This window comes from Cucurbita pepo, chromosome LG18 (assembly GCF_002806865.2).
Source record: "Cucurbita pepo subsp. pepo cultivar mu-cu-16 chromosome LG18, ASM280686v2, whole genome shotgun sequence".
Lineage (NCBI taxonomy): Eukaryota > Viridiplantae > Streptophyta > Magnoliopsida > Cucurbitales > Cucurbitaceae > Cucurbita > Cucurbita pepo.
In genome coordinates this window covers 3,059,781-3,087,439 of record NC_036655.1, presented here as the reverse complement: position 1 = coordinate 3,087,439, position 27,659 = coordinate 3,059,781, and the positions used below count along the sequence as shown (strand labels likewise).

The 27,659-nt window shown below is 34.4% G+C and overlaps 2 protein-coding genes and 1 pseudogene across 2 annotated transcripts; all 3 read right to left on the bottom strand.

Annotated features, from left to right (window-relative positions):
- Positions 1 to 82: 82 nt before the first annotated feature.
- LOC111780506 (beta-glucosidase 12-like) lies at positions 83 to 5,860 on the bottom strand. The gene is made up of 14 exons (XM_023660933.1): positions 5,756 to 5,860; positions 4,383 to 4,474; positions 4,234 to 4,303; positions 4,090 to 4,148; positions 3,478 to 3,553; positions 3,275 to 3,352; positions 3,089 to 3,176; positions 2,195 to 2,450; positions 1,983 to 2,098; positions 1,219 to 1,436; positions 1,033 to 1,064; positions 779 to 884; positions 584 to 686; positions 83 to 455 (listed from the first exon to the last, which is right to left on the bottom strand). Exons 1-14 carry the CDS (start codon positions 5,763 to 5,765, stop codon positions 287 to 289), a joined length of 1,473 nt encoding a protein of 490 aa, XP_023516701.1. The 5' UTR covers positions 5,766 to 5,860; the 3' UTR covers positions 83 to 286.
- Positions 5,861 to 11,267: 5,407 nt separating this feature from the next.
- Positions 11,268 to 18,440, bottom strand: LOC111780499 (beta-glucosidase 24-like). The gene is made up of 15 exons (XM_023660922.1): positions 18,284 to 18,440; positions 18,138 to 18,201; positions 16,812 to 16,903; positions 16,653 to 16,716; positions 16,217 to 16,275; positions 15,228 to 15,303; positions 15,033 to 15,110; positions 14,766 to 14,853; positions 13,587 to 13,842; positions 13,398 to 13,513; positions 12,196 to 12,410; positions 12,058 to 12,080; positions 11,877 to 11,982; positions 11,694 to 11,796; positions 11,268 to 11,630 (listed from the first exon to the last, which is right to left on the bottom strand). Exons 1-15 carry the CDS (start codon positions 18,404 to 18,406, stop codon positions 11,462 to 11,464), a joined length of 1,632 nt encoding a protein of 543 aa, XP_023516690.1. The 5' UTR covers positions 18,407 to 18,440; the 3' UTR covers positions 11,268 to 11,461.
- A 3,649-nt stretch (positions 18,441 to 22,089) lies between these two features.
- On the bottom strand, positions 22,090 to 26,008 carry LOC111780508 (annotated as a pseudogene).
- Positions 26,009 to 27,659: the final 1,651 nt, after the last annotated feature.

The window sequence follows — 27,659 nt, the reverse complement described above, 5'->3', positions numbered from 1 at the left end:
AATCATATCTCAACTACTATGAATCATATCTCCAACAAAATATACTTAAAGAAGGATCAAAATGATCAAACAAGAAAAGAGATGGAGAAATTTATTTTACTTCATACCATCGATACCATCGATAGAAAACATAAAAGATACATCATGAAAGATAAAGTGTATTTGTTATTGCAATTTATTTTGTATATTCTCCTAGTAGTAAGTGTTCTAGAAGGTTGCAATAACAAAACACAATATGATAATAACATATATAACATATATAACATAGAAGATTCTAGTATCATTTTCAGGTCGTGAGAAAATTGTGGAACCATTTTGCTGAGTCTTTTGGCATTCTCATCAAATTGTGTTTGAAATCAATGTAGGTGAGACCAAAGCGTACAGTGTATCCACTTGCCCATTCAAAGTTGTCCAATAATGACCATGCAAAATATCCTCGAACCCTTACACCAGCTCTACAACATTTTCCAAAACATAACATAATTACAATCAACTATGGGTGAAAGAGTAGAATAGAAGTTATGTACAAATAAATAAGCTAAAAAAGTGATTAGTAGTTTAATCTTTTAACTTAGTTACTTACTTCATTGCTTCGTGTAGATAATAGAGATGATCATGAAAATATTTGACTCTGCCCTTATCTCTAATCAAATGATGAACATGGCGGCTGTCAAGGTCGAGGTATCCTGCAATTGTGAGTCTAATTAATCAACAAACTAATCAAAGATAGACATTATTTTTTCTTGATACAATTAAATTATAAAGTTATTTTCCGTACCGTTTTCTGTGATGTAAATAATTGGATTCTTATAGTTTTTCTTTATATGTATCAACAACTCCTTTAAACCTACTGGATAAACTGCTAGCCACGATGATGGGTCCACCTACACCATTATGAACACATAAATAGCAAACGGTTAGATTAAAAGGTGACAATGGCATAAAATTAATTTAAACTTCATAGCATAACAAAAGAATGCACACTATTATTGTGTTAATTCATCATTGAAGAAACTTTGAACACTCGTTTACCTTTGGACCAATTGGAACTCCGTCACGATCAGCTATCGTACGAACATATCATACAAAGTTAGATCATAGAATAGATATGATATATGTGAAATAAACACCAAGTATATTTGGGATAGTTTTTTAGAATTGTACTCCAAGTCAAACACTTTCTAACAAAAAAGTATGAGTGAAAGTATGAGCACATACTTGAAAGAGTTGCATGAATATCATTCAAATAGCTTGGGCCCGGGTGAACGTTATTGGGATTGTCTTTTGCATAATTAGCTGTATAATAGTTTATGCCAAGAAAATCAAAGGAGTTCATGATGAAAGTGCTTTCGTCCTTTGTGAATTTGGGCAATCTCCTCCCAACCAAATCTCTCATGCTTTGTGGATAATCTCCATGAACGATTGGATTTAAGAACCTAAATGCATTTAATTTGGTCATATATTTGTAAGAAAATGCTAATGATATAATAGAACAAATCAAGTGGATCAAGTCCACTGTTAGCCGATATTATCCTCTTTGGGATTTCCTTTCCGAATTTTCTATCATGGTTTTAAAACGCGGATGTTAGAGAGAGGTTTTCATACATTTATAAAAAAATGTTTCGTTTCCCTCTTTAACCGATGTGGGAGCTCACGTTCCACCACTCTTCGGAGCCCAGCGTCCTCGTTGGCACTCGTTTTCCTCTCTAATCGATGTGAGATCTCACAATCCATCATCTTCGGAGTCCAGCGTCCCTTGCTGGCACTCGTTCCTCTCTCCAACCGATATGAGATCTCACAATTAGTTGTGAGATCCCACGTCGATCGGAGAGGGGAACAAAGCATTTTTCATAAGGGTGTAAAAACCTCTCTCTCGCATACGCATTTTAAAACTATGAAGGAAAGATCGGAAGAGAGTCTAAAGAGGACCATCTGCTAAGTATAATGAAGTAATGAAGTAACGGAGGTTAATATTTACTTACCAACCAAGTGAAAAATCAAAGGCTCGATCTCTAGCTTTTCCATCTGCCTCAGAGTTTGAATATGGTTCATACCATCTTGACACCAATGTGACGCCAATCTCACCCTTTTGTTCTGCCTAAGAATTCCATTTAACATCACTACCTTAATGTTTAGGTTAAGAGCAACTTATAACTTTTTTTAAAGAAAAATAAAAGAGTAGAGAAAAGAGAACCTGATATTTGGCCTTGTAAAGATTGGCAGCCGCAGCGTGTGCAAGAATTAGGTTGTGACCAACAATGTATGGTTCAATGCCAGAATTCCCACCAAGATAACGACATGGATCCCATTCTGCACCCCTACCGGGTGCATATTCTCCCATTACATAACTTTTGAAGGTGAAGATGAACTGTTCATTTAAGGTTATCCAATGCTTCACTTTTCTTCCAAACTCTCTAAAGCAAAGCTCTGCAAAGTCTCGGAAATGGCATCTGCAAACAAAGCTCTCCCTCAAAACTACGGACTTCTTTATAGATTCATTAACCTCTCATTTTGTTATGTTAGAATAAGTGAGTTTAACAATCGAACCCGACTGCTAACAGATATTGTCCGTTTTGGTCCATTAGGTATCGTCGTTAGCCTCTAAGATTTAAAACGGTAACAGATACTGTTACAAATGGTATTCAAGCCAGACATTGAGCGGTGTGCCAGACGCTAGCTCCCCTCATTGTTTAGGGAGGGGAACGAAAAATTTCTTGTAAGGGTTTGGAAACCTTTCTCTAACAGATACATTTTACATTTATAAGACTGACAGCTACACATAACGAACCAAAACAGATAATATTTGCTAGTAGTGAGCTTGAACGGTTAAAGTCGTGATTGAAGATGATGGAAGATAAATAGAAAGGTTCCAAGCTTGATTATATTCTATGGTTGAATTTAAAGAAATTGAAAGTGTAAAGGTAAAAATTTTATACCTTTTATTTGATTTTTTTCAAAAGAAATGTTATTGAAATGAAAATTTATGATCTTTTGTTACTAATAACTGATAATCTTATTTTATAACAATAACCCTTTTCAAAATCACTCATTTATATTTTATATGATAATCTCATAAAAGATTACTTACACAAATTGACGATTCAAGCAGCCACCATATTCGGTTTCCAAAGCTTGAGGAACATCCCAATGAAATAGTGTGACATAAGGTTTGATGCCTACAGATTTGTCGACCCATTTTGAGATTAATAAAACTTAATTAAGATAATCAATGAGATTAATCACTAATTAAATGAATAATACAAGAAGAACCCACCATGTTTAAGCAGTTCATCGATGAGTTTATGGTAGTAGCCTATTCCTTCTAAGTTCACACCCCCACAAAGCTTTCCCGCTGAAAAGTATATTTTAAACAATTAAGTATGAACATTAATGTTCATAAAATTAAGCTTTGAAAATCAAGAACATATATATTAATTATTTAGATTATTTGTTTAATTCATCTTTTTAAGTCCTTACTTGGCAAAATTCTCGACCAAGCGATTGAGAATCGATAAACATCAAAACCTATACTCTTCATGATGGCAACGTCTTCCTGCATTTTGAACAATTATGAGCTAATTATACACCCTAATCCGTAACTTTTATGGCATTTTCTTTATGGTCAAGAGGGTTTGTAATGATCCTAACCTCATCGCTATCAGATATTGTCTTCTTTGGGTCTTTTTAAAACTCGTTTGCTAGTGAAAGGTTTTCACACCATTATAAAGAATGTTTTATTGTCCTCTTCAACCGATGTGGGATCTCACAATCCACCCTCCTTCGAGGCCAGCGTCCTCGCTGGCATACCGCTCGGTGCCAACCCCCTTCAAGGCCCAGCATCCTCGAGCACACTGCCCAGTATCTGGCTTGATACCATTAGTAATGGCTCAAGCCCACCGCTAGCAGATATAGTCCTCTTTGGACTTCCCCTCAAAGTTTTAAAAAATGAGTCCGCTAGTGAGAGGTTTTCACACTTTAATAAAGAATGTTTAGATGTCCTCTCCAATTGATGTGGGATCTCACGGGGTTTCTTGAACCAGACGAGTTACTCAACTCCGCTCTTATGACACTACTTTCAATTTTACTCACCTTATAGCGATGATACTCATCAACAGCTACGTCTCCATTTTTGTGATCAGCAATCCTCTCTGAATTTAACAAATAGACAACATTGAGAGAGATAATTATATGTGAAATTCAAAATAAACACCATCGAGAGAGAAAGAGAGAGACCTGGATGTTTGTGAGTGTAGGTATCCCATGTACTTGGCCCTTTGCCATACTTAAAGGCAGCACCTTCATACTGAACAAACATAACAAATCAATACTCATTCTTTGTTCTTAATTTATTTTTTTGTAGACTTTTAAAACATTTTTTCAACCTGGTAAGCTGAAGAGGCTGCACCAAATACGAAGTCTTTAGGAAAGCTGCTTCGCCTGACCACATCGATAGGCTGGCAGTTGTTATTGAAAACTGCGAACATAGGAAGCACAAATTTTTGGGAAGAACACAATATAACAATCTTTAAAAGCCATAACTGAGTTTGGTTTGGTTTGCTGGTGAGATTTTTTTGGCACCAAATTCATATAGAAAAGATATGTAGCAATAGAGAGAAAGCTTTAAACAATATAAATATTGTGAAAGATAACACTCGATGAAGTTAGGAAAAAAAACCATAAATGTAACGCTCGTGTCCAAGATTTAGATCAGAATTCAGAATTCGGATTTGACACCTAATGACCCCGACATTCCTCTACATCCCATGCGATATTGTCACGTTACCTACTTTTTGCTTATTAAGAGTGAAGACTATCATCACTGACCACCACGATACCTACTCATTTATTAAGAGTGAAAATTATCCTCACAGACCAACACGAGTTGTTTCAGCATGCTTTGTCCTCAACACGTGCATCTTAGGAAAATTTTCAAGAGGTCACCAACATAGAATTGCTCCAAGCAATACACGCTTAACTATCCTATGATTGAGATATTGAAAAGAAAGGTAGACCTTGTTGGTAAAGATAGTAACTTTCATTTCTTTTGAGCTTTACTTAGTCACCCTTTCATTTATTTACCCATTCTTTACTCAAGTGTCATATGCCCACTAGCTTCCGCCCTGGTTCGTCCCCGAACCACATCTTATTGGGAGAGGAACCACTCTGATACCATTTGTAACACCTCATGCCCAGGATTTAGATAAGAATTCGGAATCCGAATTCGACACCTAATGGTCCCGACATTCCTCTGCATCCCCTGCGATATGGTCAGGTTACCTACTCCTCACTTCTTAAGAGTGAAGACTATTTCCACAGACCAATACGAGTTCTTCCAACATACTTTGTCTTCATTCACATGCATTTTAGAGAAATTTTCAAGAAGTCACTCAACATAGAACTGCTCCAAGCAAAACATGTTTAACTATCGAGTTCTTATGATTGAACTACCGAATAGGAAGGTGCACCTTGTTGATATAGGTAGTAACTTTCATTTCCTCTAAGTCTTTCTTAGTCATTCTATACTCAGGGTAGCTTTCATTTGGATGTAGTCTCAACTCGTTCATGAACCCTTCTTACCCTTCTTTTACTCAGGTGTCATAACAAAACGACAAAAGTATAAGACGAACTATATGTTCGATGTTTCATATTGTCGAAGGATATGTAATGATGGATTGGAGCTAAAGAGTAAAAAATAAAGATTGTTAAGAAATTTTGAGCTCGGAGGAAGAAAAAGAAATGAAGTTAGTTCATTTACCGTTAGCCATTCTGCTTCAAGAGAAGTAAGGGTTTTGCTGCTTTGATCCTTGGAGAGAGTTTCAGATCAAAGATGGCTTGGTTGCTCTTTGTGGTGCACTGCAGGCTGTCGCTCCCTCCTTTTTATAAGGTTCCAAGTCGTGAGATGTATTTACTTGTAGTCTTTTTATTTGTTTGTTTTGTTTCTACTTTTTTCAATGATGCTTTTATACATATTCGATTTTTTTTGTCTTCTTGTAAACGATTTTTATTTTCAAACTAATTTAATTTGATTTCCTAACTTCATGTAAGATTGATTTATATTATTCTTTGAGATTATGTTATCACAATCACACTCTTACGATAGCAGAACAATAATTGTACGACACTTGTTCTAACCTAGCAAACAAGTCAGCCGTGAGAAACACGGATTTCGCGGACAACGTCGGCGTATGTTTGAGCCTCAGGTCATGTTTGAGAGAAATGATTTAGCAAATGTGGGCGAGGAAATACGTTGAAAGCAATTTTAAAGAAAACAATGTTATACGCTAAAAGCGTGTAGGCAACGACAATTACTTTGATAGCATATAACTTGGATATGAAGAATTGACACAACAATAGTAGCAAAAACTTATCTAATATGAAAGAAAATAAAAGGAGTTTGAAACTAGCATGTGGCCTGACGGAGGAATTTGACATGTGACCGCATGCAACACGCCTTTGACAAGCACGATCGTGACATAGGGTATAAGTGCATACATAAGTGTCCCCAGAGCAACATGCGGTGAAATCGCATTGGCTGGGGCGCGGAGCGAGTCGGGTCAGCTGGAGCAGATTGCCTCAAGTCGGACACAGGTGGTGAGTGGATTGGCACGTCTTCAAAAATTATGCAGCACATATTAATTCAGCCAAACCCAAATTCAATTCACAATTTTGATTTCCTTCCTATTTTCATCTCATTTTCATAACTTTCTCTAAATAACTCACTTGGTTCCTTATCCATCAATACATATATTTTTTTTTTCTTAATTCTTCATCAGCCACAACAAGAAATAATAAAGTTGGTCTAGAATTTAAAACTTACCATTTCTTAACGTTCGCCGGAACATAGCCTCCTATCCGAATTAACTCTTGCTTCCTACATGAATCTTGCATGAAACTCTTCCGATATCAACATACTAAGAAGTTAGAACTTAATTTTAAGAAAGGCTCTAGACTTTGAAAGAAAACCAAAATCAAGAACACGAAAGGCTTATCTTTGATTCTTCCTTAATTCTTGACAGATTTGATCAAATGAAAAGTTCATAATCGTTCTCCAATGCCTCAAGCATTTTTTCCTTTTTTTTTTTCTTTCTCTCTTCATCATACTAATTTGATTGGGGCTAACGAAACCTCTAATTAGGAATAAGTGGTCAAAAGCTCATAACGGTTCTCCAAGGCTGTCTTCCTACCCGAATCAACTTTGGCTTCTTTCATAAAAGTTCTCCAATATCAACATACTAAGAATGCATAACTTAATTCTAAGAAAGACTTTCAAATTTGAAGATTATCNTTTTTTTTTTTTTTTTTTTTTTTTTTTTTTTTTTTTTTTTTTTTTTTTTTTTTTTTTTTTGAAGGAAGTTTGAACAAAGTTCCAACTTCAAACCACCTTTTCAAGTTGATTTCCACGTTCTCTCTCTAAAAGACTAAAGCCCCCTTTTTTTTTTTCTCTATTTCTCCTTTGATTTCTTTTTTCTTTTCCTTCATCATACAAATCTAACTAGGTCTCATGGAGACCCCAAGTTAGGAATAGATTATCAAAGGACCAATTTACCTTCGAGTTTGACTTCTACCGATTTTCTTAGTTTTTTACTATTTTCTTTATATTTTCTTGCATTTATAGGATTTTTCTAAACATTTTTCTCTTCTACCTCATCTTAAAAATCCGCCTATACAATTCTCAATAAAATCTCAAAAGTTTAACTTCAAAAGAAAAAAATCAAGTATCTAATTTCTTGTTGGAACTCGGGTATTGCATCCTAGAACCAGATTAACCGTTCAAGATATAAACCGTCAAGATCAAGTCATAGGATGTACATCACTCGTGAAAAGATCAAGTCGTTGGTTGTGCCATGTGGTCTATCGCCATAGGAAATTATTTTCGAACTTGTTTACTTTATTGTATGCCTACAAGTTCTTAAAGAGATCTTTCACTATCCCCTCTGTCTTTGTTCATATACGAACACATTGGAGCATTTGGGAAAGGTGGTGAGTCACCGTGGACAAACCCCATGATCCCCCTCACTTATACCAAATACCTCTCTCTATCTATCATTTTTAATCTTAATGGCAAGAATCCACACCTGATTCTCTATCCTTTTATCTTTTTGTAAGGCACAACATGATTGATTTACTTGATTCCAAATATATGTCCAAGATGCAAGCTTACTCATAAGAAGAACAAAGTTGATATATACTGAGATATACTTGGTCACTAAACAACAAAGTCAAGAATGTTCCTGAGTGTTATAAAATATCTATCACTAGTTCAATAGGGTCAAACCTAATATATATTTATTTTAGGAATAAATATACCTAATTTTTTTAGGAATAGATTTAGAAATTTTAGGGAAAAAAAAAGTTGAGAACGGTAGGAATAAATTGTCTACGTCTACTTTAAGTACTCCACCTTATTTAAGTTTTCATCCAAAAATACAAACCAATTTAGATTTTCATTACAAGAAATACAAACCACCGGGACCCGGTGCAATATTCTTCTTGTAGTGTCTTGTAATCTCTTTTCGATTGGTCTTAATAAAGAATATTTACAAACCAATTTAGGTTTTCATTACAAGAAATACAAACCACCGGACCGGGTGCAATATTCTTCTTGTAGTGTCTTGTAATCTATCTCTTCTCGATTGGTCTTAATAAAGAATATTATTCTTGTAGTGTCTTGTAATCTATCTCTTCTCGATTGGTCTTAATAAAGAGTGCGAGTGTGTGTAACGACCCAAATCCACCGCTAGCAGATATTGTTCTTTTTGGGCTTTCCCTTTCGGGCTTCCCCTCAAGGCTTTAAAACGCGTCTGCTAGGGGAAGGTTTCCACACCCTTATAAAGGGTGATTTGTTCTCCTCCCCAACCAATGTGGGACATCACAATCCACCCCCCTTCGGGGCCCAGCGTCCTCGCTGGCACTCGTTCCTTTATCCAATCGATGTGGGACCGCCCCCAAATCCACCCCCCTTTGGGGCCCAGCGTCCTTACTGGCACACCGCCTCGTGTCTACCCCCCTTCGGGGAACAGCGAGAAGGCCGGCACATCGTCCGGTGACTGGCTCTGATACCATTTGTAACGACCCAGATCCACCGCTAGCAGATATTGTCCTCTTTGGGCTTTCCCTTTCGGGCTTCCCCTCAAGGCTTTAAAACGCGTCTGCTAGGGGAAGGTTTCCACACCCTTATAAAGGGTGATTTGTTCTCCTCCCCAACCAATGTGGGACATCACAATCCACCCTCCTTCGGGGCCCAGCGTCCTTGCTGGCACTCGTTCCTTTATCCAATCGATGTGGGACCGCCCCCAAATCCACCCCCCTTTGGGGCCCAGCGTCCTTACTGGCACACCGCCTCGTGTCTACCCCTCTTCGGGGAACAGCGAGAAGGCCGACACATCGTCCGGTGACTGGCTCTGATACCATTTGCAACCTTCCCTAGAGGGGGTGAATTGTGATGTCCCACATTGGTTGGGGAGGAGAACAAATCACCCTTTTACAAGGGTGTGGAAACCTTCCCCTAGCAGACGCGTTTTAAAGCCTTGAGGGGAAGCCCGAAAGGGAAAGCCCAAAGAGAACAATATCTGCTAGCGGTAGATCTGGGGCGTTACAGTGTGTCTTGTAATCTCTTCTCGACTATTAGTCTTAATAAAGAGTCGGAGTATTTACTACAGAGAATTGTGTTCATTTTCGATTAGTTTTAATAAAAAGTTTGAGTGTTTACTCGTAAAGTTGTTAAAAACTGAGTAGTTTGTTAATGGGAAGTCAAAGGATCAAAAGCATGGATCAATCCTTTTTCAAAATTGAAGCATGAATCAAGCTTTATACACTATCGTTTTCTTCTCAAGGATCTCATCCTCTTTCCTTTTTGTTAAATAAAATCCTTTGTTTCGATTCTCATCTTCAATAATTTCTTTTTTGATTCCTTACGTGTTATCTCGCCCACAAAATTCTGTTCTTTGTTTCTTTGTTTTCTTATGATAAATAAATCTACACATTTCCCCTAAAAATAATAAAATAAGACAACCAATTAATAAAAAAAAAAAAAATAGAACTAATAAATGAAGCTCAATCTTATAGTAAATAAGTTGGTTTTGACCTTTGATCCAAAATAAATAATCTAAGCAAAAGTATCAACTTGGGAGAGAGTTTCTTTGCACCAAAAACTTTAAGCATTATGTTTCTTTTTGTTCTTTTTTGTTTGTTGTGAATGAAACATACATGGTTTGAGTATTTACACCAAGGGTACTTACAAATTTACTAAATTTGCTCTAAAAGTCAATGTGAGATGCACATCTAGAGAGAAATGAAGTATTCTTTGTAAGAGGGTAGAAATCTCTCCATAACAGACACGTTTTAAAATCGTGAGACTAACGACGATACGTAACGGACCAAAGCGAACAATATCTACTAGCAGTGTACTTATACTGTTATAAATGATATTAGAGCCAGACACCGAATGAATTGTGAGATCCCACATCAGTCACAGAGTGAAAATGTGAGACGACAAGCGAAAGATACTGGGCCCTCAACCATATAATGTTGTGACCCACTTGCCTATGTCTAGGCTCGCTTTCTTGCCCTTAGCCATTCAATGGCTGCTGGATGTATAACATTTAGTCATAATTTAACTAACTTGTTGCTCCACTAAACGATTAGAAGTTTAAATTTAGTCATAACATTGACCCTTCTCTTTTTTTAGTGTGTTTCAATATCCAATTAGGGCTCATGTTCGCCATCACATGTAAGAATTATCGTTGTTACGAAGTATAAGAGGAGGCAAGTCATACCTAATGGCGGTGGATGGTGCTCAGTGTTGTGTGCTCAGAGCGGAACAAATGTACTCACAACACCAATGAACGGAATTACACAAAGAAACACCAAGATATTACTATGATTCGGAGAGAAGAAGTTCCCCTACCTCCACGGGTAGCAACCAATCACGAATAAACAAAGTATTACAAGTGAATACCTCATTATCACACTACAAACACTCTCACCAATATGTCACTCAAGAAATATTATATGACACACAAAACTCCCCCAAATCTCGATACCACTAGTTAAGAAAGGAGAATGGAGGGAGAAATCTCTCATTCTATTAAGAATAAAATTAGCTATTAGAATTACAGAATCAAATCTCTCCTGACTAAATATGTTATAACTAAATCTAATCCAAATAACCAAATCAAATCTAATCCAAATAACCAAATCAAATCAAAACTTACGACAATTCTATTAAGACTGACAAATTTATTATATATAACGAGAGAGAGAAAAAAAACACTTAAAAGAAGACAAGCTTCGTTTCATAATAATCAACGCCAAAATCGTAAAGATCAAAACACAAGACAAGGTTTTGCTATTGCAACTTTATTTAGCTACTTCTTTCTATGAGTAGACTTTAAGAAACTTGCAATAACATATAACATATCAAAATTCACCAAATATCAAAAACATGGTAACTGAAACATCTCTAGTTCTTGAGAAAATTGGCGAACCATTTCAGTGAGAGCTTCGGTATTCTTTTCAAGTCGTTCAAGAAATCAATATAGATGAGGCCAAAGCGTTGGGTATATCCCGATTGCCATTCAAAATCGTCCAATAATGTCCATGCAAAGAATCCTTTTACCTTTACTCCATCCCTATAATATTTGATTCAAATCATTTATGGCCAAAATGAGAAAAGAAAAAAAGAAATAACTTACTCCATTGCTTTGTGAAGATAATAAAGATGATCGTTATAGAATTCCGCTCTCTTCTTATCATCAATCAATTCCTTAACATTAGGACCATCATAGTCAAAATATCCTGCACGATGTATAACTTTTATGAATAAATAAAATAAAATAAATAATTAGGAGGATCGAACGAAATTTTTGTTCTATTACCATTTTCTGTGATGTAGATAACTGGATCATTATATTTTCTTTTAATGTCCATCAACGCATCCTTTAACCCTCGTGGATAAACCGCGAGCCAAGATGATGCATTCACCTTAAAGACGAACAAGCATAAGATGTTTATATCGTTTTTCAAATTTCATCCTAATAGAAAGCTTAGACAATTTACCTTTGGACCAAGTGAAGGTTCATCTGTAACGATCATACGAAGTGTAATTAGAGAGATTTAAACGAAGAAACCCTAAAATATAAGCAAATATCATTTTATTTATGAGTAAGAAGTATAGAAGTAGGAAGAATTACGTACTTAAAGAAATGGCACCAGAATCAGTGAGGTAGGATGGACGTTCAGCTGGTTTGTCATCATTTTTTGCATAATTGGATGTGTAGTAGTTGACTCCAAGAAAATCATAGCTTCCTTTTATCAAAATTCTTTGTTCTTCTGTGAAATGGGGCAATCTTTCTTTTACTCGGGATATCATGGTCTCTGGATAATTTCCATGCACGACTGGATTGAAGAACCTATATTTTCCATTTAAGTTATTTGGTCAAATAATGAATACAAATGTAATGACCCATGTGCAAGTGCCATGATGGTTCCGACATTCCCTTTTATTCCTTGCCGTATGGTCACGTTATTTAAAACTATTTCTACAAACCAATATGAGATCCCACATCGGCTGGAGAGGAACGAAACATTTTTTTTTTATAAAGGTGTGAAAACCTCCTCTTAAGAGACATTTTTAAAACTTTCCAAACTAAAAAAAGACAATATCTGCTCGCAGTTGGCTTGGGCGTTACAGTTTTGTTCACACTCACATGCTTTCTAATAAAATTTCTTCGAGATTACTTAACATAGAATTATTTCAAATAAAGCATACTTAACTTTAGAGTTCTTATGATTGAGCCGCTGAAAAAGAAAGTGTACCATATTGGTATAGATAGTAATTTTCAATTCTTTTAAACTTTTATTAACCATCTTATGTTCTATTTAGATATGATCCCGGTTCATTCATATATTTATGTTTTTGTGAGATCCTCATCGGTTGGGAAGGAGAATGAAATATTCTTTATAAGTTTATGGAAACCTCTCCGTAGTAGACGCGTTTTAAAAACTTTAAGGGCAAGCACGAGAGGGAAAATTCAAAAAGGTTCTTACAGATTTGTTCTCGCTCACATGCTTCCTAAGAAAATAAAATTTCTTAGAAATTACCCAAAATAAAATTGTTCCAAATAAAACATATTTAACTTTGAAGTTCTTATAATTGAGCTACGAAACCAATGTGTATCATGTTGGTATAAATAGTAATTTTCAATTCTTTTAAATTTTTCTTAACCATCCTATTCTCTTATTCAGATATGATCTCGATTCATTCATATACTTCTCTTTTACTTGGGTATCTCAAGAAAATGTGTACCGAAATAATTTTAATAGTAAGCTTTGAAAATTTGAAAGAAGAAAAAATCAATAATTCAAGAGGTTTGAGTTGTATCAATAAATTTACTTACCAACCAGAAAAGAAATCAACAGCTCTATTTGCAGCTTCTATGTCGGCGGGAGTATCTGTTAACGGGACATACCAATCAGCCAGCACTGTGATGCCGATCACACCCTTTTGTGTTTTCTGCAAATCAAAGCCATAGAGAGTGGTTGAAATATTATTGAATTAAGTAAAAAGTTGGTATATTTGTTAGAACCTGATATTTGTCTCGATAAACTTTGACAGCATGAGCATGAGCAAGAATTAGGTTATGACCAACGATGTATGGTTCTGTGGCTGCATTCCCACCAAGACAATTGTGAATTTGCCACTCTGAACATCTACCAGGTGGATATTGTCCCAATGCATAACCCATCATGGTGTAAGTATTTGGTTCGTTCACCGTGATCCAATGCTTAACTCTATCTCCAAATTCTCGGAAGCAAACGTCGACAAAGTCCGTAAAATCTTTCCTGTAATTGAATTTTAAGGTTATTAATGTAACAGCTTAGCAACTCACCCGCAGCAGATATTGTACTCTTTGAGCTTTAAAACGCCTATGCTAGAGAGACGTTTTCATACCCTTATAAAAAATGTTTCGTTGTCGTCCCCAGCAGCAGATGTAGGATCTCACCATCCATTATAGGCTTTCCCTTTTGGGCTTCCCCTCAAGGTTTTTAAAATGCGTCTTTTCACACCCTTGTAAAGAATGTTTCATTGTCCTCCCCAACAAATGTGGGATTTCACAGTCGATTATAGGCCTTACCAAAGGAGGGATTTCACAATCAATTATATTAAAACGCGCTAGAGAGAAGTTTTCACACCCTTGTAAAAAATGTTCCCTATCTGCTAGGGAGAGGTTTTCACATTCTTATAAAGAATGTTTCATTATCTTCTCCAACCAATGTGGGATGTCACAATCGATTATAGGTTTGCCCGAGTTATCCTCTCCAACCGATGTGGGATCTCACAATCGATTATAGGTTTTCCCTTTCGGACTTCCCCCCACAAGGTTTTTAAAACGCGTCTGCTAGGGAGAGGTTTTCACACCCTTATAAACCACATCGATTATAGGTTTTCCCTTTCGGACTTCCCCTTCAAGGTTTTTAAAACGCGTCTGACAGGGAGAGGTTTTCACACCCTTATAAACAATGTTTCGTTGTCCTCTCCAACCGATGTGGAAACTCACAATCGATTATAGGCTTTCCCTTTCATGTTTCCCCTCTCAAGATTTTTAAAACGCGTCTGCTAGGGAGAGGTTTTCACACTCTTATAAAGAATGTTTCGTTGTTTTCTCAAATCAATGTGAAATCTTACAATCAATTAATGTTTTTGCAAACACTTTCTAACAACAACGAAGATGAAAATTTGGCAACCTCAATATAAATTTACTTACACGATTCGAGAACTCAAGAAGCCTCCATATTCATCGACAAAAGCTTGTGGAATTTCCCAATGAAAAAGTGTAACCATAGGTGTGATGCCTACAAATCATAATATTTAGTGGTAAGAAAAGGAGAAAAGAGTAGTGTTCATACAAAATATTCAACAAAATTTGGTAGTTTTCTTCTCTAATTTCAAAGTTATCACTTATCTAATCGATTTAATAAGTTAACAATCAAATGTTTTCGAAAAAGTTATGAAAAACTACGATAATACCAACCCTTCGAGATCATGTCGTCAATGAGATTATTGTAGTACTCGATTCCCTCCTTATCCAGACCTCCTTCCAAAGTTCCATCTACATTAATAAAATATGAAAAACGCTGATATTACAATCAATTAATGAGAATAGTACTCATATTACTGTAATATAAGAAAATTTCTCGAAATTATGAGTCAATAATTCCTTAATTACCTCGCAATATTCTAGTCCAAGAAATCGAGAATCTATAAGCATGAAAGCCAGTTTCTTGCATGAAGGAAAGATCTTCCTGCATTTATAATTATAAAAAATATGGATCATTCTTCCAAAATTATTTTATAAAACAAAATAACTAAGCTAATAATAATAAGATCCAAACAAGAGTTAGGAGCTCTCTACTCAATACATTCCATTATATTTATCCAAATCATTTAGTAAGTAATGAAGAGAATGTGATAAATTTGATAATAGAAAAAAATTAGTTAGAGTTTTTCTCGACTAAATTAATAAAAATACTGCTAAATTCTGTACTATGTCTCAAAATACCTCTAACTTTTAAAAGTTTAGATAATATCAGTGAACTTTAAAAAAATTCTAAGAAATACTCTTACCTTAGTTTTTTAAGGAAACGGTTAGTATTTTATTTAAAAAATACCTTTAAATTTTAGTCGTGATTGAAAAAAATTACTTTTTTAAAAAATTTCATTAACTTTGTAGTTAAATTTATTTTTATCCTCAATATATGGACGCTGTCTTTTACATCTTATAGGTTATCTCCAAACTTTTTAACGTTAGTTTTACAAGTTCATGAATATTATTAATACGTGGTAAGGGTATTTTGAATTTTTTTTTTTAAGTTTAAAGTATTAATAAAACAATTGAAAACTTAAGGGAAATGAAACAATTGAAAACTTAAGGGAAATACTTTTCAAAGTTATAAGGTAATTTTTAAATGGTTTTGAAACTTCAAGGATATTTTAAAATGAAGTATTAATTGTTTCCATCTAAAATATGGTAAGAATTTCGAACTTTTTTTTTTTAGTTTTAAAGTGATTTTGAGATTTTTTTAAAAGTTTATTAAAACTTTTCAAATTTTAGAAGAATTTGTGAGATAAAGTATAAAAACAAATAGGTTCTAGTTGATGTGTTACGAGCATTATAGATTAAAACTAAATCCTAGTTTTGGTTGCCATCCTACAAACCTTGTAGCGATGGATCTGATCAACGGCTACATCTCCATTGCTACGATCCACAATTCTCTCTGCAATTCACAAATACTTAGTTACTTTTCGTTTCTAATCCTCCTCCAAAGATTATTAGAAAAATAATCAAATACCACAAGAATTTTCACTTTTCTCAACGTCGGAAAGGGTCGAGAGAAGTCTGTGCATTTCATTGCCAAAAATACGACAAAAATCTCGTGTCAACAAAAACGTTGCCATATGGTTATCGGGAACAATATATCTCAATGAAATTTAGCTTATAAACACTATTTTAAAACAAAAAATTGAAAATGAAAGTAGTTGTTAAAAAGCTTTTGACTTAATTGTTTGGAGAATTTGTCCAAAAATGGAAAGATGATATAAAAAAAGTAAAGAACTTATGCTAAGAGAATTAAAAAAGCACAATGATGAAGACCTTTGTATTTATGAGTGTAGATATCCCAATTATTTATTCCTCTTGTTGAGATACCACCTTCATACTGCCAAGAACATCAACCAAAAAGAAACTGTGAAACCCACCTTCCTTCATTGAATTTGGTACTTACAAAATGAAACTTAATACTCATTTCTTCACCTGGTAAGCTGAAGATGCTGCACCAAAAATAAAGCCTTCAGGAAAATCACTTCGTTTGATTACGTGAATACTATCGTCGTCCTGCACTTCCGCTACAAGAACACGAAGAAATACAGAGTTAGGAGGAAGAAGACGATAACGGAGCCATCTTTGATACCCATCATCGCATGTTTTTGTTATGTTTCTTTGGTATTGAGTGATTATTAGGAGAAGTGCAAATGTTAACATTCAAATCCATTAATCATTATAAGACAACTAAGAGACTATAATGCCTATTAAAGCATTAAAGTAAAGCGAGATATCATTAATTCTTGAGAAATCTCGGTTATTATTGCAACGAACCATCAAGATTTAGAATTTAGATTCGGCATCTAATAGTTCTGCCATTTTTGCAATATGATCACTTTACTTACCTCAAGACCAACACGGATCCTTTTTAGCATATTTTTCTCCTCATATGTTTCTTAGAAAAATTAGTAGAATGTCACTTAATATAGAATTATTCCAACCAAAGCACACTGAAACTTTGAAGTTCATATGATTATCCACTCAATAAGAAGATAAACTTTGTTGGTATATATATATATATATATATATATATATAAACTTTCTATTCTTTTAAGTTTTTCTTAATTATCCCATCCTCAAGATCATGCTCATTCGGATGAGTGTCAGTTCATTCACGTACCCTTCATTTACTCGGGTACCACAATTATTAACCTCTATGTTTGAGTTCTACTTTTCATAAGATCATATATTACTTTCTTAATAATAAAACTATAGTTTTTATTAGTTCAACAATGGTGGGATAAAATTATTGACTTGCAAGATGGTATTTAGTATCGTACTACTAAGACAAATAGTAGAGCTAGATAAAAATTTATAACAATTATAAACTTTGATTTATGAAACTATTGAAAAAAAAAATTGTTTATATGTAACTGCTGTCATCTTTGAACTTCTTTCAATATTTTAAAACGTTTTTTTAGGGATGAGTTTCCACACCTTTATAAAAAAAAATGTTTCATTTTCCTCTCCAACCAATTTGGGATCTCATAATCTACCTTTTTGGAGGCCTAGCGTCCTTACTAGAACACCGCTTGAAACCTGGCTCTTTTTGAAGTGTGACTAGTAATCTAAAACGGTCCTAACAAATGTGAAAATTTTACGAAAAGGATTTTGAGGCATCAAAACTCTTTTACAAAAAAAGAAAACTAAAAACGAAACCGATATCAAACGAGCCTAAACTAAGAAGCATCAAAATCATGATAGAGCAAAGAAAAATAATGTTAAGGTAGACACTTAGAAAAGTAGAACAAGAAAGACCTGGGTGTATGGGATTGTAGATATCCCAGTTCTTCATTCCCCCAGCTGAAACACCATCTTCATACTAATAAAACAACATTATAGAGTGAAACCCACATTCATTTGAATTTTGGCACTAAAACCTTAAAGTTCAACACATTTATCACCTTGTATGGAAAATCTCTTCGGCTGATTCTGTGCGCATGATCCTCATCCCGTTGTGCTCCAACAAGAAGAAATACAAAGTTAAGTAAGAAGAACCCAATAATATAGCCATCTTTGGTAGCCATCTTCACTTGTTTTTGCCAAGTGTTTGGATGGTGTGTGATTTTCATTTCCCCACCTTGCTTCCTTTATATAGAGAGATAGCTCATACACAAAATATTGGCTTCCACCTCTTCTCTCCCCCATATTCCCTCCGTACACACATTTTATTCTCTCTTGCTCTTTTGTTTCAAGATTCGAACATGTTTCATTGTGGAAGTACAATTTGTGTTAGCTAGTAAACTATATCTTTAGGTCATTCATATTATACTTTATTAAAACATGTCAAAATCTATTGAGACATTATGTAACACCTAATATCAAGGTGTTGGATTAGTATCCGATACTTTTGTGCCCGATATTCTTCTGCATCCCCTGCGATATGGTCGTGTTACTTACTTCCTACTTCTATAAGTGAAGACTATTTTCATAGACTAACACATGTTCTTTCAGTATGTTTTGTCCTCACTCATATGCATCCAAGAAAAATTCTCAAGAGATTACACATCATAGAATTGCTTCAAGTAATACACGTTTAACTTTGGAGTTCCTACAATTGGGCTTTAAAAAATGAAGCTATACCTTTGTTGGTATATTTAGTACCTTTTAATTCTTTTAAGCTTTTTTTAGTTATTCTATGCCGAGGATTGTGGAGGGAGTCGCTAATTAAATGGATGATCATGAGTTTATAAGTAAAGAATAAGTCCCCATTGGTATGAGCTTTTTGGAGAAACCAAAAGCAAAACCACGAGAGCTTATGCTCAAAGGGGATAATATCATACCATTGTAAATGTTCCGTGGTTTCTAATATAATATTAGAGTCATACCCTTAACTTAGTCATGTCAATAAAATCTTCAAATGTTGAACAAAGAAGTTTTGAGTCTGGAAGGTGTAATCAAAAGTGACTCAAGTATTGAACAAGGGACGTACTTTGTTCGAGGCTTTGGAGAAAAAAATTGAGCTTCGATTAAGGGGAGACTATTCGAGGGCTACATAGGCCTCATGGGAGGATTGTTGAGGTATAAGGAATGTCTCCGTTGGTACGAGGTCTTTTGGAGAAACCAAAAGTAAAAGCATGAGAATTTATACTCAAAGTAGACAATATCATACCATTATGGAGAGTCGTGGTTCCTATCATTCTATCTTCAAGAATGTCCTCATTCAAATATAGTCTCAGTTTATTCATATACTCCTTTTTTATTAGTCCGGTGTAACCAATCTGATCCCAAAACAAAACATTGTCCTCTTTTCAAGGACTCCCTTATTTAGAATGTAACTTTTGAAATTGATCCCTTTTTTTCTTCGTTAAAACTCTATATATTTTCCACATCTTTCTATTAGTATATTAATTAGGTTTAGAATCTCAATAATTCTTCAATGGATTCTATCACTAAATGCCTGAAACCTTGGCTCATAGTTTTATTCTTTCATCCTTTCTATACTTTCAAAGGATCCTCCATGTTCTTCTATTATTCCTCTTCTTTAGTTTCATTCATTCTTTCTTTCCTTAATTTCAAATGATTCCCCATATTCTTCTATTATTCCTCTTCTTTACTTTCATTCTTTCTTCCTTTCCTTAATNTAGACAATATCATACCATTATGGAGAGTCGTGGTTCCTATCATTCTATCTTCAAGAATGTCCTCATTCAAATATAGTCTCAGTTTATTCATATACTCCTTTTTTATTAGTCCGGTGTAACCAATCTGATCCCAAAACAAAACATTGTCCTCTTTTCAAGGACTCCCTTATTTAGAATGTAACTTTTGAAATTGATCCCTTTTTTTCTTCGTTAAAACTCTATATATTTTCCACATCTTTCTATTAGTATATTAATTAGGTTTAGAATCTCAATAATTCTTCAATGGATTCTATCACTAAATGCCTGAAACCTTGGCTCATAGTTTTATTCTTTCATCCTTTCTATACTTTCAAAGGATCCTCCATGTTCTTCTATTATTCCTCTTCTTTAGTTTCATTCATTCTTTCTTTCCTTAATTTCAAATGATTCCCCATATTCTTCTATTATTCCTCTTCTTTACTTTCATTCTTTCTTCCTTTCCTTAATTTCAAATGATTCCTCATTCATCTTCTTCTATTATTCCTCTTCCTTGTGTTTTTTCTTCTATCATCTCCACTTTGCAGAGGGCTTTCTCACAGTCATTATATTACTATCCTCCTTTTTCTCTTCAATCTTCTTCTACACTAAAACCTTTCCTAATACCTGTTTTGGATTTTTTTTTTAATTTGTAGTATTTTATTGAAGATATTAAAAGCTGAATTTTAAGTAGTAATAGAAGTATTTAGAAACTCAAGAAAAAAAAAATAATAAAATGGTATAAATAAAGAAAAAGTGATATGAACCAAGATATAAATGATGTAATATAAAATTTAAGGAAGATGTGAAGAAAATGTTGTCAAAATTATCAAAAAGATGTTTCAATTTATGCCGAAGAAGAATCAAGTATCATTGTTATAAATTTTGGGTGGATCATGATTTAGAGCTACAGTGTTTCTTCAATGTATTTTAAGGCTTATTTACAGGGTGGTTAATTATGGTCATAAAATATACATAGTTGCTAATTATGGTCATAAAATAACTCAGGGAAGGTTAAAATTTTTATTTTGAGGCAAAGTCATGTATGTTATTTTTGTAAAGAGACTAGGAAAATGTAGTAAAAGAAGCATTTGTGTTCTTCTTTAGTCAATGACTAAATTTCTTTGCAATTCTATGTACACGTAGAACCATTGAAGCTTGACATGATCAATCTTGCTTGTGGAGTGATTTGAATCTCATACAAATGTTCTTGCCTTGAGATAAAGCACTCATACGAACCATTTTCTCATTATTTGCTCCATTTATTTTAATTAGTAAGCATGAAATAGTTCAATGTGATTCAACATGAAAAGATTATCAACTTACATGAATTGACCATAATTATACATTTAATCGAGTTATTTGACAAAATTTCAAAACATTTATGCTGAACCATGATGCTATAGCAAATCTAGAAACAACACGGTTGGCAAATCTGGAACAAATTGTTGACCCTAATGCTCAAGCAATTCGGAAAACAAACTTTAGGGAATGATATGATAATTTTAATCTACATAAGCAATTCATGTGCGACATTGACTGCCCAATGATATGATAATTTGGGACATTGACTACCCAATTAGGAACATAGGGGACTAGTTACTCCTTTTCGGCCCTAAATGGGGAGCAAGGCACAATATAAAAAGAAAAAGGATCCACAAAAGAGGGGGAGCCACATTTCGAAAGCAAAAATCAGAATAGACTTGGCCTTAGCGGAAGTTCTTTTTCTTTCTATATGTCACCTTTCTTTTTCTTGCAAGTGAGCTCATGACGAGTACATACTAAGGATTGAACCTACGTACAGAGGGTTGTTTTAGAAACTAGTCCACCATTTTGAGTATAAGCTCTCGTTACTTTGATTTTGGTTTTCCTAAAAGGTCTCATATCATCAGAGTAGTGTCCCTTAATTATATATCTATGATCTTTCTCTTAATTGGTCAACGTGAAGCTCCAGCAATCCTCAACAACAATCCTCAACAACGAGAACACAAAAATAAAAATGACAAGACAACGCAATTTATTTAATACTTATTTCCACTAGCAGTCTTTAAGAAAGTTGCAAGAACATATTGTAACGACACACAACAAACGACAGGAACTGGTTCGCGAAACATGTTCATCCCTTGAGGAAAGAAGAGAACCATTTTAGTGAATCCTTTGGTGTTCTAGTCAGGTTGTTATTGCGATCGATGTAGACGAGGCCGAAGCGCTTTGTATATCCATCTGACCATTCGAAAGTGTCTAGCAATGTCCATGCAAAGTATCCATTTACCCTACGCCATCCCTATAATTTTTCCAAAGTTTAGTAAGAACATTATTTATGACAAAGAAACACAACAACAAAAACTATATTTAAACCAACAAAAATGAGGTCGTTTGTTTAATGTTGTTTGTCACAATATCTCTAATGTCTCATGTCCTGGTTCTGACATTTCCTCACCTTCCTTATGACATGATTACGTTATTTCTTCTGGCTTTTAAGGGCAAAAAACTATTCTAACTGACCAACACCAGTCATTCTAATATGTTTTATCCTCACTCACATGTTTTCTAAGAAAAGTTTCAAGATGTCACTCAACCTCCGATTGGTCAAACTAAATCACTACTTAACTTTTGAGTTCCTGTGATTAAGCCTAAAAAAGAACCCTATAATATAGGTACTAACTTTCATTTTTTTTTTCTTTTGAGTCTTTTTTAGCCCTCATATTTTAAGGATTTCTCTCCTTCAATTCAGATATGGTCTCCATTCGTTTATGTACCCTATTGTAGTGTCAAATTTACTTATTTATTTTGTCTATTTTTATTTCAAAATATCTCATATATTATTGCTTTAAATGCATCCAATATGGTTTTTTTTTTTTTAATTTTATTAAAACCCTTCAAGTATTAAATATTTGTAACAGCCCAAATCAACTATTAGTGGATATTGTCCTTTCGGACTTTCCCTTCTAAGCTTTCCCTCGAGGTTTTAAATAGCGTTTACTAGTGAGAGGTTTCCACACGTAAGGAATGCTTGGTTCCCCTCTCCAACTAACGTGGGATCTCAATCCACCCTCCTTGGGGGCCAGCATCCTCGCTAGCACACCGCTCGGTGACTGGCTCTGATACCATTTGTAACTGCCCAAACCCACCGCAAGCAAATATTATTCTTTTAGGCTTTCCCTTCTTGACTTTCCCTCAAAATTTTAATACACGTATGCTGGTGAAAGGTTTCCATACCCTTCTAATGAATGTTTAGTTTTCCTCTCCAACTAACGTGCAATCTCACAATATCAAACATTAAACTTCCAAATACGAATATGGATGAAAATGGGTGAGTAGATGTAAATGAAGAAGAGAACCTCTCATTCAGTTACTTACCTCATTGATTGGTGAAGATAAAAGAGATGTTCCATATGGTAACTAATTCTCTTATTGTCAGAAAGTAGATTATGAACATTAGGATCATCATAATCAAAGAATCCTGCACATGTATCACTTGATTAATAAATAAGGTTATGAATAATAGTTTCTCTTTTTTCTTCCCTTGAAAAAAAAAAAGAAAGATTTTTTTCGATACCATTTTCTGTGATGTAGATAGTCGGATTGTTATAATCATTTTTCATGATTATCAACAATTTTTGCAATCCCTCCGGATAAACTGAAAGCCAAGACGACGCATTCACCTACAATTAAAAGAGACAATTAGCAAGTGTGATTAGTTAAGTTCATAATTGACGAAAATTTGCATAAATTACCTTTGGTCCAAGTGAAACTTCACGAAACGACCAGCAGCAAATCCGAAGCACATCATACAAAATTTAATCAGAGATTTTAAAAAGTTATGAAACATAGAAAAATAATTTTACAAAATAGTTTTAGAAAAAGGATAGGATTTTGAATGATATAATATGAAGGCCATACTTGAAGTATTTACACCAGAATCGGTACGCCAGGAAGGATATACAACGTGAGCGCTGGAATCATCGATGGCATAGGCAGCTGTGTAGTAGTTGAGCCCAAGAAAGTCATAGCTGCCTTTGATCAAAGTGGTTTCGCCTTGTGTGAATGTGGGCAGTCTATCTTTTAGACGCAGCCTCATACTTTGTGGGTAATCACCCTTCACAATTGGATTGAAAAACCTATATCATTCATTTAATTTGGTTAACTATTGAGTTGATGATTTAGGTTAAGTGAGGAATGACATTTTCTCGTGATAAATAAAAATGATCAAAATATCTTCACACTATCTTTACTTTTCGATGACTACCATTAGCAATTGGCACTAGTGACCTATGATTCAGAACTTGAATTTGCTACTTGATAGACTCGACATTCCCGTACGATATAACCACGTTACTTATTTTTTGTTTCTATGAGCAAAGACTTGTTACGAACCACAAATATCCTGGTATGATATTTGTCCACTTCGAGCATACGCTCTCGTGACTTTGCTTTTAGTTTCTCCAAAAAGTCTCGTACCAATGGAGACAGAGATAAGACAGTATTCCTTACTTATAAACCATGATCAACTCCTTAATTAGGAGATGTGGGTCTCCTCTCTCAACAATCCTCCACAATACTATCCCCACACATCAACACGGATATTTTTAGCATGGTTTTTCCTTACTCATATGTTTCTAGAAAAATTCGGAAAAGGTCACCCAACATAAGATTGTTTCAAACAAAACACACATGATTTTAAAGTTCCTACGACTGAGCCATCGTGTTTGTACATGTAATAGCTTTCAATTCTTTTTAACTCTTTCTTAGTCATTCAATCCTCACGATCGCTCTTATTCAGATGTGATCTTTTTTTCATTTATATATCTAATGTAAAAAAATTCTACCTACCTCACCAACACCCACCGCCACCCACCATTGACAACAACCATCTCTATAGTTAACCCGTCATTTTAAGTACAAATTCAAAGTTATTAGTATAACCTAAACTAAACTAACTCGTGTCTTAAAGTAATTCTAATGGAATACTTCTTAGCAATTTATTTTAATATTGAAAGCATTGAAAGCTTTAATTCATGTGTCAAAATGATTGATTTTTAAAATTTGAGATAGTAGGAATATACTTACCAACCCGAAAAGAACTCAATAGCTCGTTGTGCGGCTTCTTTGTCAGCATTAGTGTCTGAATATGGTTCGTACCAATTTCCAATCACACTTATTCCGATCACACCCTTTTGTGTTCTCTGTAAACTCAATGTGATAATACTTCAAAATATATGAAAGAATTCTTCATATAAATGCATATTGCTATAGTTTTGGAAATCGCAAACCTGATATTTTGTTCGGTAAACTTCGACAGCATCAGCATGAGCAAGAATTTGGTGATGACCGACTATACATGGTTCGATTGAAGAATTTCCATAACGACAATTATTGTGTATCCATTTCGAACATCTTCCTGGTGCAAATGTTCCTTCCAAGTATGCGCTTATAGAGAACATATTTGGTTCGTTCAAAGTGATCCACGTGCTTAACTCTATCACCAAAGTGCTTGAAGCAAACATCGACATAGTTCTCAAAATCATCCCTGCCGTTCATTTTGAGTTTTGAGTTTAATTTTTATTTGGATCCTAATTTTCAAAATGTTACCGTTTTTTACTTACAAAATTTGACGATCCAAGAAACCTCGATATTTATCTTCTAAAGCTTGTGGAACATCCCAAAGGAAAAGTGTAGCGTATGGTTCGAGGCCTATAAATAAATCAAAATGAAATGGTAAATTTTTTTTTTTTACCAACTAATATATTCAATAAAATTTAGGACCAACCATTTTTAAGGGTTTCATCGATGAGATTGTTGTAGTAATTAATGCCTTCTTGATTTACCCCTCCCTTCAATGTTCCATCTGCAGTAATTAAGAAACCCCAAAAAGTTACCATTATATTTTCAAGTTTATGATTTTCTAATATTTTTTTGTTTCTTAAAATAAAAAAAAGTTTTTAATATTTTACTTGGCAATATTCTGCTCCAAGCAATTGAGAATCTATAAACGTTAAAGCCTGTGTCGTTCATAAGGGAGAGATATTCCTGCATTTATAAGGAAACATATCAATCAAATTTAAGGATATTTTAAATTAACAAATAAGAAATTGGCCTTTTATATATATATCTATCTATATATATATATATATATATATATATATATATATATATATATATGACGTGGGAGGTAGAGACGGAGAATTTAATCTCCGGAGAATTTAATCTTTGTCTCTCTGACTCCATGGGTTAGATGAACATCTGTAGTAGTAAATATTGAATAAATGCTCATAAACAAGAAATTCTATCGCTAGAGATACAAATGTTCGTTTAAGCTGTTGAGACTGGGACATGCCTTGCACGAAGTGGGAAAGTCTCATTTAAACAGGAGAATGAAGAGGGAGCGAGAAAATATTTCTTCCCGTTCACTAAACGAGATAGGGACTGGGAACATAAATTATATTTCTCGTCCCGCTTTTTATATATAAATATAAATATATGTATCTATATATATCAAAACTAAGGCATAAAACTATATATTTATTTACTTACTTAATAAATAAATAACTTTTTGAAAATATTGAAAACTATTTAAAAATTATGTTTGTCTTCTATTATATTTTACTTTTCAAATATTATTGAATTTATTAGAATTTTTATATGTTTTTGTGGTGAGATCACACTATTGGAGAGGGGAAACAAAACATTGGTTGCAAGGTTGTGGAAACCTCTCCCTAGCAGACGCGTTTTAAAACTGTGAGGTTGATGACAATATATAATGGGCCAAAGCGGACAATATTTACTAGCGGTGGATTTGGGCTGTTACAAATGGTACCAGAGCCAGACACTGAGCGGTGTGCTAGCGAGGACATGAGCCCCGAAGGGAATGGACACCAGGTGATGTGTCAGCGAGGACGCTAGGCCTCGAAGGAGGTGGATTGTGAGATCTCACATTGGTTGGAGAAGGGAACGAAACATTATTTATAAGGGTGTTAAAACCTTTGCCGAGGAGACGTGTTTTAAAAACTCTGAGGGGGAAGCCTGAAATGGAAAGCACAAATAGGACAATATTTGTTAGCGGTGGACTTTAGAGGTTACAAATGGTATCAGAGCCAAATACTCGACGAGTGTACATGGGTGGATTGTGAGATCTCACGTTAGTTGGAGAGGAGGAAAAAATCTTATAAAGGTCTAAAAACCTTTCCCTAGCAGAATTGTTTTAAAATGAGTATGTTTTTTTTTATAATTAAAAAATTTTAATCCACCAAAAACTCAATCCCCATGAATTCTCCATGGTAATTTCACATTGATCCTAGAAAATAAATGAAAAATTTTACCGAAATGCAAATTGAAATAAAAGATGGGGACGAAAATGGGGAAGGTTTTTTTATCCTGCCTCCTCTCATGAACGTAACTGTGCATTTAAACCCTAAGCTATCTAAACTCGATCTAATTACGATTATTGTTGGCATCTCACGCACCTTGTATCTATGGTATGTATCTAAGGCTACATCTCCATTGCGATCGACAATTTTGTCTGCAATATTCTAAAACACTTACAATCACAATGATCATAACATTAGAAGGATTATAATTTTTGTGTTATTTCTAAATTAAAGCTTACCTGGGTATTCGTGAGTGAAGGTATCCCAAATACTTTTTCCTTTCGATGAAACACCACTTTCATACTGAACAAAAC

Bases quoted from the DNA above. Each gene is read 5' to 3' on its own strand.
- LOC111780499 (XM_023660922.1), bottom strand. From the start codon at position 18,406: ATGGCTACCAAAGATGGCTATATTATTGGGTTCTTCTTACTTAACTTT. The intron at 18,202-18,283 runs GTGATAAATGTG...TTGTTTTATTAG, and splicing joins GAAGAGATTTTCCATACAAG to TATGAAGATGGTGTTTCAGC. The intron at 12,411-13,397 runs GTAAGTAAATTT...TGGAAAATATAG, and splicing joins GTTGATTTCTTTTCTGGTTG to GTTCTTCAATCCAGTCGTGC.
- LOC111780506 (XM_023660933.1), bottom strand. The intron at 4,149-4,233 runs GTCTCTCTCTTT...TGTTAAATTCAG, and splicing joins CTACACTCACAAACATCCAG to AGAGGATTGCTGATCACAAA. The intron at 687-778 runs GTACGGAAAATA...TCACAATTGCAG, and splicing joins TATTTACATCACAGAAAACG to GATACCTCGACCTTGACAGC.